Consider the following 14,403-nt stretch of genomic DNA (forward strand, 5'->3'; position numbering starts at 1 on the left):
ATATCCCATCATTTTTCGTATCGTAAATGTTCTCAAAGCAACCAATAGCGATAAACAATTTTATTACTTTTCTTATAAAATTTTGGCGGATATAACAATAAAAATACTTTGCACCCTGTAAACGCGATACTGGCCATCGGACAGTGACTATAAAAGCGATATTTACAATATTATACGAATATACATTTAAAAAATAACAACGATCAACCATATCCTTGTTCGTTTACGAATCACAGAGAAATTATAATACTTTTAAGGCAATTATCAAACAGATCATTACATCGTTAATACGCATTTAAGAAAGTTGCGCAGAAAAGTCTTGAACTTCTTGAAGCTCGTTACCCAACCCGAAATTCAATTTCAATCTTTATCAACCCGAGGATTATCCTGATTACTATTCTGCTGCGAATTCTGCTTGATTATACTAACTAAGGCGTGTAACCGTGTAGGACGCACATTTTGCAGCACCATGTGCGCTTCCTCCAAGATCAGCAGACCATTATGAGCGTCGTTCGCCGATAGATTGTGCGCAAGTATTACGTGTCGTCTCCAAGCCGCATGCGTAGGGAGAATCTGAAAAATGATCATACTCGGTTCACGCCTTATCAATCGCTATATTACTGTAAACTCGTTCGCGATTATCGATATGATCTAAATAATTTCCTACGAACTGTTGATCTCGAGTACCTACCTGCAGACACCATTTGCAATTAAGCGACGGCGAGATCGTGTGGACAGCTTTGATATGTCTTCGTCGAAATCCCCAACTCGTGTACGTCCTATCGCAAAAGGGACAGGGAAACGGTGGATACGCAGCAGCACCCTGTACAGTCTCGTCCGGCAAGTCTGAACTGCCAGCAATTCCGACGTAAGCTGGAAATACGGAACGCAGAACTCTGGGATCTTGTTCCACGAAAATATTCGCTGTATCCTGTTGATCCACCGTTGGCTCCGAATACGAACGATTCGGTGACCGAAGCTCGTCGATGGATCGAGAAGTGTTCCAAGGTGGAGTTCGATCGAGGGTTATCGGAGGCCTAGACGAGGTTCGAGGCTCTGGCGAAGGTGTCGATCGTTCTCGGGCATCGGCGATCACGGTTACGGTTGGTTTTGAAGATCCTGCAAGTAATTCCAGTCTACGACTTCAAATTTTCTATGTTCGATCAAAGTCGACGCGTTTCGATCAAATGGTCCGTCGGTGACAAATGGAAGGAAAGGACGATTCAGCATGGATAAAGGTTCTTGGATCGAGGAATTTTTTCTGAATTCGTAAACACGTTTTCTTTCAAATTTACACCCGTATCTTTGGATACCGACTAACTTAAGACGTTCAAAGTTTATTTGTTCGAAACTTTTTAAGTTTATTTTTTAACATAGTTACCAAGATACGAACGAATGCAAAAGAAAGTAAAATGCGTGTACGAGGAAACGGAGTACCGGCAAATAACGAGACAATTAAAAATGTAAAATAGGTTTATTTGCAACCAGTCGCGTGTGTGTTTTTTCTACAATCGTATCTGATTCAAATGAACAATTAACTCGAAGCGTATCATGCCCTCCGCGAGATCAATCAACGAAATCAAAGAGAGCGGTAAACGAACGGAGGAAACCAAATTTGTTCGTTCGGTAATAAACGTTCGAAATAAACTTTCCAAAACTGTAATTCGCGTGAAGTCTCGTTACGGCACATTTTACGCGTTAAATACTCTACTAGCATATTTTATGTGGGATTAGGAGCCCATACCCAATAAAAGGAATCGTGGAATCGAATAGCCGACCGTGAACCTCTCGGTTTTGGGTCCGGTTTCAAATGTTCCCATTTTCCACGGATTCCTATACTTACGTTACTACTCTCAACATAACAGCTACTTCTCATTTACATGTACAGGGTGTTAAAAAATTAATAATCGCAGCTCAGAGGAACAGACATTTGCAAAGAAAACCTAGCAATATACTTTTCTTTGCAAAGGTTTTTTGAAAGTATCGCGATGGTTTCGCCTAAAAATTTACTTCTGTAAATCACGAGTATTACTTTCTTAACACCCTGTGCGTTAAGTCGCGATCTTGTGCGCGCGCGCGCGCCTGATCATACTGACGCATTATCATTTCGCGCGACACGCAATTCTCTACATTTAATCGCGTACTTTGCAGGTATTTGCAGTTCGCGGGTATACGTACACCTATATATTTAACTACTCGCGTACGTTAATGCGTGTGATTGCACAACCGCGTGCACAGAGAACTTTTGATCAGCGAAGGAAAGAGGGTTCACCACTTTCCTGAGCGGTTCGTGGTTTCGAAGGGACAAGAGTAGTTTCGTTGAGCTAACTGTAACACGTGGATTTCCCTTTAACCGACCAAGTATCTATGCACGCGACTGTACGTACTTTCCGTGCCGTCGAGTGTAAGACAGATCCCGCGTGTGTCCCTACGACACAACGCGTAATAATATTAGTATACACGTGTTATTGTAGATCGTCTACGACAAGAGTGCGTATTCGCGTGAACATCGTGAAGAAACGACAGGGAGGAATGTTACGTTGCTCAAAATACGAGACATAAGGTACAAGAGAAAAAGGAAAAAGGAAGGACACCTTTCGATAATTAAACGAAAGACAACGGTAGGTTCGTCTCGAAGAACGAAAAGATTTAAAATTGCGCGATCATTTGCCTCGTGAAAGCCAAACGTGAAGCGTATAGTTAATTGGACCACGCCTGAAACGCTTTCCGTCTCCCTACTCTCTCTTTCTTTAAAGGCATTCTGCTGTTTACTACGAAACTCTCGATTCTATCTATCGATTCTTCGAAAAAGCGTGTAGTCCATTAAGTTCTAGTCCGTTTTAAGTTGCCTTATTATTATGCGTGTACACTCATCAGAAATCCCCCATCATCGTCGCACCTTTCTTTATTCTATATCGTGTTATTCTTTCTACAAGAAAATTCGCGATTATCGACTCAGCGACAGAAGAAAGGATACGGAGAAACATCGAGAACGATTTCCATGACGATCCTACACGATCTATGACCGATCAGAACGATGGATCGGCGTAACAGAAAAATTTCACTCCAGCCAGTGGAAACGTTTACGTTTTACCCCTGACCTGAAACGCCCTAGTCATTGAGTGTAAACCGACCGCCTCTGGAACAGATACCTTTTCAAACCCCTATTGCTAGTATCGATCTTTGTCACGCAATTTTTCCACGTCTCCTCCCATTCGACGCTGTTCGGTGCAATGCCGCTAAAGTGCAACAGAACTTCCCTTATCAAATGTATTTTGTTACTATCGAACTGCTGTTTCCCCATCTTGCCGTTCACGTTACAAAGAATCCTCTCCTCCGGGGTAAAAAGAATCTTCATAAGGTCACAGGCCAAATGATCCATCGGTCGAGAAGATGCCCACGTTGAAATAATCTCCGGACTCGGCAGAAGATCGGCGTAAGGTAGTTGCTCATACGCGTACAGCATTGGCTTCACGTCCGAGAATCCAGTTAGGCCGGATAACCCAGATAAACCGGAAATGTCTTCAGCAGGGCTGTTCCCAGACCCTGCCACACACATCAGACCACAGCCTGCTTTAGACACGGATCCCCCTGGACGCGCGACAGTCGAACAATCAAACAAAACTCGACGAGATTTTTTTCGTTTTTTTTTTTCTTTTTAGCTCTTTAATACGATCGATGGATCGCGTATCGTTCGATTTCTCTCCTATGCCGCGCATGCACGCGTACGTTTTACTGGATCAGAAAAAAAATCTAAAATAATCCCAAGTAACTAGAAGTCAGGACTGCGTGTACTCGATCGAACGAGTACATGCCAAATGATTCTATCAAACTACGTACGTTTCTCTGTATGTTTTATCTAATCGTCATCTGGTTCCTTGACCTCTAGTCTCTTCGATCATATTTCTCTTTTTACAATTTGCTACCTGCACGCGCTTCCGTTTCCGCTAACGATTCGCTGAGAACATCAAGCGAAACCAAAAGAAACGAAAGAAAGAAATACGTGCCAGACCAATATCGATCAACGACGGAACAACGATCAAAGCTAACTGAGTTACGTTAACAAAGCAGACGTCGAGCAAAATAATCGATCAAATTAGATGCTTCCTAACGATATAAGCTTGACTCGTTGAAAATCTTGCACAATTCTGTGAGTAGTGTATCCGTCAACGCGTTCGTATGTTATTTCAACAGCAATACAAATCAAATTTCTAGCGATATAACGTAACTATGACTTTCGAGTTCGATTATCTTCGGTGAAGGTATTGCTATGCTAAGCTTAGATATGCCAAATACCCTTTAACGGCATTGGATAAGCACTGCGATATAATGCTCGCGCGAAACACGTACGAATAATATAATGCAATTGTAATTTGCAACGCTGAAGAGTATACGTTTAAATATAGCACATAAAATGAAACAAAATAAAATATACTCTGCAAATAAAATACCAATCTTACTGCATTCTGTAATTTTCCTTACAGATACGTAAATATTTTTAATATACTAACCTTGATTCTCATCAATCTGACCAGTGTCCAACCTTTCTCCTGGATCTTTATCCGTTGCAGGTTGTTTCTGAGAATTATCTATCGCTGTCTCCACTGGTTCTATCTGAAATACGATTAATAAGATTGTTATTTTATTATCTAATTTACTGCAGCATACATTACTGAAATAACTAACTTTCATTTCCAATCGCTGAAAAACTGGATTCTGGAGCATGTCATCCTGAAGCGGATAATCCCCTTCCTTTCTGCCTTGGTCGCTGATCACCGATTCGTCGGTTCCCTCCAACTGCGAAATGTTGGGTGTCAACGCTGTTTCTAATATAGAATGTTGATGCTTATTAACTTTCTGCTTCTTTCGTGGTGTATCTTCCCTAACGGTTGTGACACTTTCTTCGACTGTTTGTTCCAATTCGGCTAATCTCTTGTACGATTCTTTAGCAAATATATCGCCTCCGGAAAGCCCACGAATTTGCAACGTCTCTGCTGCTTTCAACAGGGCTGGCAAGTTTTTCTGCTCTATATTCACTTCTCCTTTATATATAAATATAAGCAACGCTTCCAATTCACTGAAGTGCACATCTTGAAGTATTATAACGGGATGTTGGCAGGGATTTGTCTGTAACAAGAGAGAAAATTCTTTTCGAAAATCGAAATTTCGTACAATCGAAACTTCAAAATATGACATGTACTGTTTAAAATAGGTTAACCTCGAGTAAGGCAGAGTACATATATTTGCTTTATACAATTTTCTGTCGACTTATATCAGTTGAGTATAGATTAATAATAACGTTTGCTCGACGGTGAGACAATTGTCAGAAATCAAGGAAGTTAAAAACGTAAAACGAACAACGTAGAAAATTAACCTGAAAAACTTTCTTGAAGAAAGGACTGCTAGCCGAGAGGATCACTTTGTGCGCTGTAAGACATTGTCCATCGCTTGCCAATGTTACGTCGACTAGACCTTCCTCTTCCCAAAGGCTCTCGAAACTCGTGGCGATGTTGTTCAAAAAACTGTTCCATTTTAGACATATTTGATTAGACATATCTCACTCGGTAAGTGTCAGGTCTGCCAAAAATGTTAACAGCTCGTCGCAGATTACACGACACTCGAACGCGTCGATGACAATTACGATTCAACGAGAGTAACAACGTCGACAACAGCAAGAGGAATAACAACAACGGGAATGACAACGACAACGACGACGACGGCAACGACCGCGATGTAATAGCAGTCGTGCCAGGCACGCACAAACATCCTTGGTGCTGGGTTGGGAGAATATAGTCAATATGGCTGCCATGCTCTGTTGAATTGCGCGCGACCTTAGAAACCACCATCGAAACACTGCACCGCTCTTCGCTGTCTACTTACTATTACAATTCGATAGATCAAACAACCGAATAAAGAAGAAACATACTTCCTTATATTAATCGATACCTACTCATTTTCACGAGAAATATGCAAAATACTGCGTTTAAACATTTCAAATTACCATGCATAAACTTAACTGATGCATAGTACATAGCACTTTACATTCTATAATGTTACAATTATAAAGTTGGATAACATTGCTATTAGAAACTTAGAATTGACTAATTTACAGAATCACAATTTAATCGCGATAAAATATATTTCAGTTCTTAAGAAATTTATTCGAAAATAAAATCTTAACAATAGATCGGACTAAAGGATAATGAAATATTGCTAAGCGAAGAAATTATATTAAAGCAGCAATAGCAAGTGCGTGCTTGCGTGCTCACGCTCAGGTGTATACAGGTGTGCACAGCTGTCAATTGCCGCGTGCAATGCGTAGGTAGCGTGCGTGCATTCTGGCGTGTCGTGTCTGCATGCTTGCGTGAGTTCGTATCTTATAACAGTATTCCATAATCGTTAAGATTCTACCATAGCAAACGCATCAAAGTACACGAGAAAAGTTTTACGATATTGCGAAATCTTCGTAACATCAAATGCTTTGCCATCTTATGCCTCTGTTTTTCTTAACATTAGACATATTTCTTTTGTTTCTTCACTGTGACAAATAAAAAAAATTAAATGGCATTCGATAAGTCGAAAAAGGATCAAATGGTAGCACTGTACTTCTTATCTAAAAGCTCATATGCGCAATGTCCTTTTATTAGAAACGTCCTCGTTAACATTATTCATTCGATCGCTGATGCATTATTTTATACATATAAATTAATACATGATCTATTTATTGAATCCAAATTTGATAAGTAAAATGAAATAGAGCAAATTTTAAATGTACTGCTGCAAAAACTTCTGACAACGGTCTCTGGCCATCGGCCTGTTGAAAATTCTTTTTTATCAACTATATGATTATTTAAAAAAATAGAATAAATAGAACCCGATCCGTTCAGTGTCTCTAATAATAAACAGTGTGAGGTGTTGAGGGGAGCGAATTGACCTGAAAGCGTTCGAGTACAAAACATTACGGTCAAGAGTAGTCAGAAGGGATAATCACCCTTCGAATTCTTTCAATTCTAACATGAAATTTCTTTTACATCGTTTGCCAAACGACCAATCAGAGTAGGTATAGGGTGCTATTGTCTAGCTTTCATACAAAACTACGCTTCACTGGTTTTCCATTTCATTCGTAATTCCTTAGGTGTAATGTATAGACTGGTCGGTGTCCAGGAAACAAAAATCTGAAGCGACATAGTGTTTCTGTACGGTGGCGATAGCAAGAGTGAAGTGTCAGCGATCATGCCGAAGGAAAATAAAAGCACAAGCAGAAGGAACAGGCGTCAGTGCTCGGAAGTCGATAACGTAAGTACACGCTTTCGCGAACGAGAAAATAAAAAAAAGAACAAGTGGAAAGTGAACGCAACGAACGATCAGCAATCTGATATCAAAGGTGATTGTTTTATTGATAACGTCGATGATCGTACCTTACCTCACACTGGCATGTTTCGTGATAAATCGAGCCACGAGAATTTCCTTTGAAGTGAGTCAAAATTATTTCTTGCTTGAAACAGAGAGTACGTGCTTATGTCTCGTCTGGTATATATATTGTGACGTCACACAATTATAGATAAACCAACGCTAATTATGTTCTCCAAATTATCTGAAATTTAATATTATTTACGTAACGATAAACCCGATCCGTGGCTCGAAGAAAACGTTCACTTTTGACAAGATTATCTTGTGTCGAGTTCCAGCGAAATTCACGAATCGTATTTCATCACACAATTTCATACATGCAATTCATGCTTTTAATGCTCTCCATATTTCCTAAATTTTCACCACTACCGTCAGTGTAGACTTCGATCTTCGTCAGAGTGTCTTTTGTTATTAAAACCACGAGTTTACAATCGTTCGACGAACACCAAACATTTCACCAAACATTTTAATATTCGTGTAAATTAATATTTTGATAGGAAACTGCGGGATCGAGTGCACGAGATTCGTCGAAGAGTGCGATCAACGGCAATCGCTACAACCCATTCGTACGAGAAATACCAAGGACAGATTCGAAGACGAAACAAGAAAACACGATGATGCCATCAATTGAAGTTCTTCATTCGATGAGCGGCGGTATCATCGAGAGCGGCATTAAGTACATTCTCTTCCCTCTGCATCTGTTACGTTTCTGTATATTTGGAACGAGTACGAAATCCATCGACTCCGACAAACTCACAGAATCCAGTAGCAAAAAAGATACAGCAGAAAAAGAAGAAAAGAAAACGAAAGAACGAGAAGAGAAGAAGCATACACAGCATGAAACTTCGAGGGTGAAACCTTCGGAGAAATCTAGGCAGCCTAAGCTCGATCACGATTTGGTGGATGAAAATAAAGACGCGATACCGGATGTAAAAACTTCAAAGGAAAAGAAAAATAATGACAAGGATGAATCCGCTGACGAGATGGTAACTGCCGAGGAAGACTCAGATTCCTCTGGTGAACAATGGAGCACCGCAAACGACATAATGGAAATGAACATATCGGTAGATAATGACAATCTCGATAAAATTTCGTCGAACACGGTGCTGGAAGAACCTATGGATATATCTATAGAGGAACAATCTATTGACAAGATGCATATCCCACGCGACTTATCGCGGGATCATCGAATATTTGAACAATTTCAAAACAACAAAGAAAACATAGCCGCGAACTTGAACGTCAATGATCAAGATAGCAATTCGTCCGTGGACGAAGAAATTGCCAGAATCTTTCAGAAACAATGTACTTCCTCTGAAGATGAATTTCCTTCCTCGTTTGTTAAATCGTCATCCTCTTTCAAGCGTGAGAAAATGAAACAGAATAATTTTCTTTATTACAAGACTAATTATAACGCTTCCACGGTTGCAAAGAGAGAAGCACAGAGCAACACGAGGGAGCAAAAGAAGAAAGAACCGTCAGATTTTAGCATTAATAGTAAAAGAAGAAAAGTGTCGAACGAGGAAAATAAACATGAAAGACATAGCGAACGAAAAACTGGTAATAAAATTCGCGAAGAAAAACGAAGCTCCCGTCAAAATACTCCTAGTAAACACGAATCACGATCTTCGAGGACAACAGTGAAGAATAGAGAAACGAAACGGAAAGACGTTAAGTTTAAAGAAATAGCCACGCAAACGGACAGTGCATTTTCGGACGACGACGTTGAAATGATTCCTGTAGACGGTAAACTGTACGAAAAACAACTTTGCCATAAACGTACAGGTCGCAGATTACAGTTCAATCTCTTGGACGTATGTTTACAATTTTCTTTTTCTTGATAATGGTAACACACTTTTCTTGCTATAACACATTGCTATTCTTTTTCTTTCAGAATAAAAACACGGAACAAGAATTAAACTACATAGCAGACAATGAAGATTCGAACGATGGATCATCAAAAGTTGAACGTAAACGAATTTCATCCAGCAGTACGTCATCCTCGTCGACGGATCTCGGTTTCGATGAGCGTGCAATGCTAACTCCTGATATGTTGATCGTAGTTGGACGATCGCGTACAAACTCATTGGACAACACGAATAATTTTCCAGCACGATCTCGTCCACCACCTGGCTTCCCAGAATTACCTCAGAATCCACCGTTAATGTCTTACGTCGGTAACAATTACAAACACTTTTTAGCGACGCACTCAAAGTACAATTGTCTTCATTGCTCGATCGTGCCACCAGCACCTTCGCCTATGAGACATCTCTATTACGATTATCCCGAATTTATGGACCTACCTATCGATGTTAATTCCTCGAAAATTTTAAATAACATTTTGAGGAACAATTACTATCGGTGATATCATTGTACTAAAAAAAATAAATATATATGTTATAAAAACATACGTTTGTACAGAAAGTAACGTGTCATAAATAAAACTTTGTTATAAAAAATGTTACGATTTAATTTTTTAATATTTATTAAAAATATATACAACGTACAAAGCGACAAGTTCAACGATTCCCTGGTATCGTTCCCATATCTTACGGCGTTGGCATGAATGACAAGTTCATCGGTGATAACTGGCTTCCTGGAGTGGCATCTGTTCTTTCCCCTTGTTCGATAACAGGATCCGTTTCGTTCATATCTTCTACCTATAATTGATGCGGAATTAGAAATATGTTGCTAGCGATCGTCTCTTAGATATACTGAATATTGCTCTATTACCACCATCGAAGTCTCTTCAACTTTTACTCTTTTCTGTGCGATCGTTCTCAATAGCGCTTTAGCTTCCTCTTTCGTTTCGTCGAATTGCAAACATTTTTGGGCATAGTGATTAGCTTGATCCAACTGTTCTCGTTTCAAATGATATTGAGTTAGATATTTATATGCATGGCTTAAATCAGTTCTGTCCGCATTCCTAAACTCATCCATCACGAAATCAGTATACGCTGCTGCCGCATGATCGTGTTCACCTAACTTCTCATATAATCTATAATATACGAGATACAAACGTGTATTTAATTGTAACTGATATACCTTAAATGATACTAAACTTGAATACATACGTAGCCAATTTTAATAATGCCATTCCCTCGATATCGCCAACATTGCATGCTTTATAATAACACTTCAATGCGTCTTGTATTTTATCTTGCTTTTCGTATGCTTCTCCTAAAGCTAGTACCATTCTACTATCATGTGGCCTCAAAAGTTGAGCCTGTTTATAATAGTAGAGTGCATAAAATGGCATTTTTAATATTTCATACGTCTGACCCAAGCCATACCATGCTCTGTAATCCCGTTTATTCACTTCTACATAAATAAAAAATTGTTAGATGAATACTTTTATAGGATTTAAGGTATTCATTTAAAACGTACCAATCGCTTGTCGGTAACTATGAATGGCACCATTGGTATTTTTCATTTCCATAAATTCGTGACCGAGTAATGTCCAGGCCGAGAGATATTGCGGATTTAACTTTAATGCCCTATGAAAATACATCACTGCCTTTTGATGATCTCCTCTTAAACTATAGTAATTTCCTAGAGAATATTAATTCTACTAGATGGCAAAACCATGTCTTTAGTTTAGATGCTTTCAATGATACAGCAAACTTACCTACTATACAACATGTTTCTAATCTATATTTATCTATTTCTGTTGCTCTGTGAGCTAAATATGCTAATTCAACTTTCATTTCCTTTACATAAAGTAGATTAGAATATGTATCCATATTATCTAAGCAATAAGGATCTTCCTTTATTATCCTTTTAAATGTCTCTATAGCGTTATCAACATCTGAAATCAAAATATATGAATTTAATACAAGTTCCAGTTCCAAAATCATACAATTATTAAGAAATTCATTTACCTCGCCTATAATGTACCGCGATCGCAGTTTGCGCAAGTACATATCCATTTTTTTTAAACCCCATTGACTGTAGTTCGTAATATAGAGCTAATCCTTCATCGATCAATTGCAACTCTAAATACATATGAGCCATAAAGAAATGTTTCATCCAATGATTAGGCAGACATAGATTTTCCAGTTTTTCTCTATCGATAATTAAAGAAGCTAATTCTAGCCATGATCCCCAATGCATAGGTTGTTTGTGAGTTGCCTCAACCAACACATCCATAGCTTCTCTAGTAAGTTGCAATTTTTTTAACGTTACACCAAAGAGATAAAGACCAAAACCATCGAGCTTATCATCCAAATGATCTTTTCTTAAATCAGCGCATAATAACTTTAAACTATCATTTTTCAGAGGATCTGGAGGCACTACAGTCATATCGTCTATCTTCTTCTTTTCGCCTGATAAATAGCGGGAATATAAATGTAAAAATCTAACTTTCGGGCTTTTACATTGTTCGGTAAAATAAGCCGCCCTATCGTATTCTTTCAAATCGAAATAAGTTTTTGCCAATATATACGTGTCTTCTTCTTCATCTGTGTCCGATAAGTATACATCGGCGGTAATATCGTGAACATTTGGCTTGACGTCCTTCAGAGAATAACTCAATTCCGCTAACCTACAAACATATAAAAGTTATTTTTTCGATCGGTACTATAATGAAATAACAGCTTCCTTGTTACTCTTTTTTCATAATCGTACAAACCATTTTGTGGTATGCAATAATCCACGTTGAGAACATTCGTTTATCGCGCGCAAAAGATCAGACTTAACCTCTTTGATATCAAACTTGATAGGTTCTTCCATATCGTATAAATGATTGATCAATGATTGATCTAATTATTATAACTACCGTAGTTAATTAAATACCGATTCTACACATTTCAATAAAAGAATCAATGTTTTTATGAGTTAAATTAAGAAACTGTATACAAAATTTGTATACACGAACATGTTTTGCCGCCATCTACATCGTATGACCGAAATATTAACCTATTAATTTTTCGAGTCTTTCAGTTTTTACTTTAGTACATACGTATTTAGTCATCTAGCTTAAAATTACAGATGATTTTAATTCTATTATTGAAACATGGCCAAAACATGAAATACGAGTATTTTATAAGAAACAATTTACACGTATTCAAGCAACGATGAGCTATCGCTTAATTTCATGGGTAACGTAACTAAACGTTTTTACTACACATTTTTATACACGATCATCTTTATTTCAAATATGCACCCGTTAATAATTTAATTTCGTAAAATCTATAATGAATTATAAACAAAATTGCGCGCAGTTAATAAAATGTTATTCATAATCGATAAGATCAAATTCAAACATAAGTCCAAGATTTGGTGGGAATATTCAAAACATAGAGGACAAGTCTAGATTATTTTAAAACATAAGATTTGCAATTAAGTAAAAATTAAACGTTGTATAGGGTGCCAATTCTCATGGTCAACTTGGACAAGGCATTCGTTCGGAAGAATGCCTTTTGCCGCAAGAAGTTAATTTATCCGGATGTTCGTTAGAACCACGTAGAATACGTAAAATAGTCGGCGGTGCTGGTCACTCCCTAATTTTAGACGATCGCGGTCGCGTTTATTCCTGTGGCTGGAACAATAAAGGACAAACAGGTTTTCCTACGCAGCAGGATGTTCTTTTGTTTCAAGAAATAGGTGGTAAACTCGAAGACAATGTTATCGTGGACGTCGCATGTGGCTGGGACTGTTCCGCGGCATTAACAATAGAAGGTACCTTATTTCTATGGGGGTCTAATTCTTTCGGACAATTGGGAAAACACCCGAGTGATTTTCGATGGACACACGAACCTTTCGTGCTTCTAATTGATCGAAAAATCAAAGGAATTTCTTTTGGCTTAAGGCACACTGCACTAGTAACGGACGATCATAAAGTTCTAGTAGCGGGTGCAGGTAACAGAGGACAATTGGGCTTAAGTCCGTCAAAGAACGAACCGTTTTTAAATGCCGCATACAATTTCGTGGAAGGTAAACATTTTATGAAACGAAACATCGTCTCTATATGGGTCTAAATTATTTTCTAATACTCTGTAAACAGTTCCAACTTTGACGAATGTGCGCAGCGTTAGTTGCGGTCAACATCATACGATCGCAATTGAGGATAACGGGGACCTTTATGCTTTCGGCGACAATAAACACGGACAATTAGGCTTAAATAGCGATATAATCCCAAATACATCATTTCCAATGAAATTATTAGATACGCAATTTAAATCACCACCTAAGATTCAGTGCGGTTGGTCGCATACAGTTGCATTAAGCGGTAATTCGGTTTAATATTTATCATGTAAGGTAACATGTATTATTTTAACGGTGAATGTCTCATTTCTAGATGGTAATGTTTTTTCGTGGGGCAGAAACACGTATGGGCAGTTAGGCATTGAGAAATTCGAGGGATTATCTTGGGAAGCTGTACGACTCGCAAACGAATCGAAAATTCATCAGGTTTCAGTTGGATCAGAACATAACGTTGCTTTAACAGGTGTATTTATAGTTTAGAAACAAAGGAAGAAAAATTTAAATATGTCATAACATATCACGAGTTCAATATTGCAGAAAACGATAAAATCATATGTTGGGGTTGGAACGAACACGGAAATTGCGGAAATGGATGCAGACGAGATGTTAAATCTCCGGAGCAGCTTATACTTCCGTTTGATTACGCGGGAATTCGCGTCGGTTGCGGTGCAGGTCATTCATTCGCTGTAATAAAGAAATCATAAATTTTATTGACGAAATACATGTTCCAAATGTTATTTTCACTCTTGAATCCTTATACACATATTCATAATACTATAATATTATGGAAACTTCATACAAAGTAATTCCATGGAAAAAATCTAAAATATATTCCTACAATAATTGCATGTATGAAATTGCTGTAAAATTAAATAGCGCTCGCACAACAAGGGGTCAAAGAATCGTATTCGTTTCTTCGTAAATATTTCGTAAAGAAACTATAGTTTTACAGGTAGGTAGGCAAAGGCCAGGTAGTACAGTGTAGGTAAAAGTCGACCTCCCTTCGGG

At 38.3% G+C, this 14,403-nt stretch overlaps 4 protein-coding genes across 9 annotated transcripts; 2 read left to right on the forward strand and 2 right to left on the reverse strand.

Annotated features, from left to right (window-relative positions):
- Positions 1–45: 45 nt before the first annotated feature.
- On the reverse strand, positions 46–5,930 carry LOC143265145 (uncharacterized). Of its 3 annotated transcripts, XM_076535557.1 has the most exons (5): positions 5,375–5,900; positions 4,687–5,127; positions 4,512–4,614; positions 692–1,119; positions 46–573 (listed from the first exon to the last, which is right to left on the reverse strand). In XM_076535557.1, the coding sequence occupies exons 1-5, from the start codon at positions 5,552–5,554 to the stop codon at positions 361–363; spliced, it is 1,365 nt and encodes a 454-aa protein (XP_076391672.1). In that variant the 5' UTR covers positions 5,555–5,900; the 3' UTR covers positions 46–360. The 3 variants fall into 3 exon arrangements, with proteins under 3 accessions (XP_076391672.1, XP_076391674.1, XP_076391675.1); XM_076535559.1 differs by lacking the exons at positions 46–573; positions 692–1,119 and adding an exon at positions 1,456–3,591 and having other exon boundaries at positions 5,375–5,930; XM_076535560.1 differs by lacking the exons at positions 46–573; positions 692–1,119 and adding an exon at positions 1,456–3,546 and having other exon boundaries at positions 5,375–5,920.
- On the forward strand, positions 1,154–9,816 carry LOC100878941 (uncharacterized). Of its 3 annotated transcripts, none has more exons than XM_076535553.1 (4): positions 1,154–2,621; positions 7,136–7,296; positions 7,908–9,224; positions 9,305–9,816. In XM_076535553.1, the coding sequence occupies exons 2-4, from the start codon at positions 7,234–7,236 to the stop codon at positions 9,773–9,775; spliced, it is 1,851 nt and encodes a 616-aa protein (XP_076391668.1). In that variant the 5' UTR covers positions 1,154–2,621; positions 7,136–7,233; the 3' UTR covers positions 9,776–9,816. The 3 variants fall into 3 exon arrangements, with proteins under 3 accessions (XP_076391668.1, XP_012151652.1, XP_076391666.1); XM_012296262.2 differs by lacking the exon at positions 1,154–2,621 and adding an exon at positions 6,764–7,056; XM_076535551.1 differs by lacking the exons at positions 1,154–2,621; positions 7,136–7,296 and adding an exon at positions 7,357–7,474.
- On the reverse strand, positions 9,266–12,173 carry Cdc23 (cell division cycle protein 23). 2 transcript variants are annotated; one of them, XM_076535554.1, is made up of 8 exons: positions 12,041–12,173; positions 11,292–11,953; positions 11,039–11,218; positions 10,798–10,962; positions 10,485–10,731; positions 10,147–10,408; positions 9,918–10,070; positions 9,266–9,785 (listed from the first exon to the last, which is right to left on the reverse strand). In XM_076535554.1, the coding sequence occupies exons 1-7, from the start codon at positions 12,139–12,141 to the stop codon at positions 9,960–9,962; spliced, it is 1,728 nt and encodes a 575-aa protein (XP_076391669.1). In that variant the 5' UTR covers positions 12,142–12,173; the 3' UTR covers positions 9,266–9,785; positions 9,918–9,959. The 2 variants fall into 2 exon arrangements, with proteins under 2 accessions (XP_076391669.1, XP_003707891.1); XM_003707843.3 differs by having other exon boundaries at positions 10,144–10,408.
- Positions 12,174–12,369: 196 nt separating this feature from the next.
- Positions 12,370–14,132, forward strand: Sergef (secretion regulating guanine nucleotide exchange factor). Its single transcript, XM_012296261.2, has 5 exons — positions 12,370–12,509; positions 12,777–13,344; positions 13,415–13,639; positions 13,709–13,858; positions 13,933–14,132. Exons 1-5 carry the CDS (start codon positions 12,486–12,488, stop codon positions 14,097–14,099), a joined length of 1,134 nt encoding a protein of 377 aa, XP_012151651.1. The 5' UTR covers positions 12,370–12,485; the 3' UTR covers positions 14,100–14,132.
- Positions 14,133–14,403: the final 271 nt, after the last annotated feature.

Source organism: Megachile rotundata, chromosome 9 (assembly GCF_050947335.1).
Source record: "Megachile rotundata isolate GNS110a chromosome 9, iyMegRotu1, whole genome shotgun sequence".
Lineage (NCBI taxonomy): Eukaryota > Metazoa > Arthropoda > Insecta > Hymenoptera > Megachilidae > Megachile > Megachile rotundata.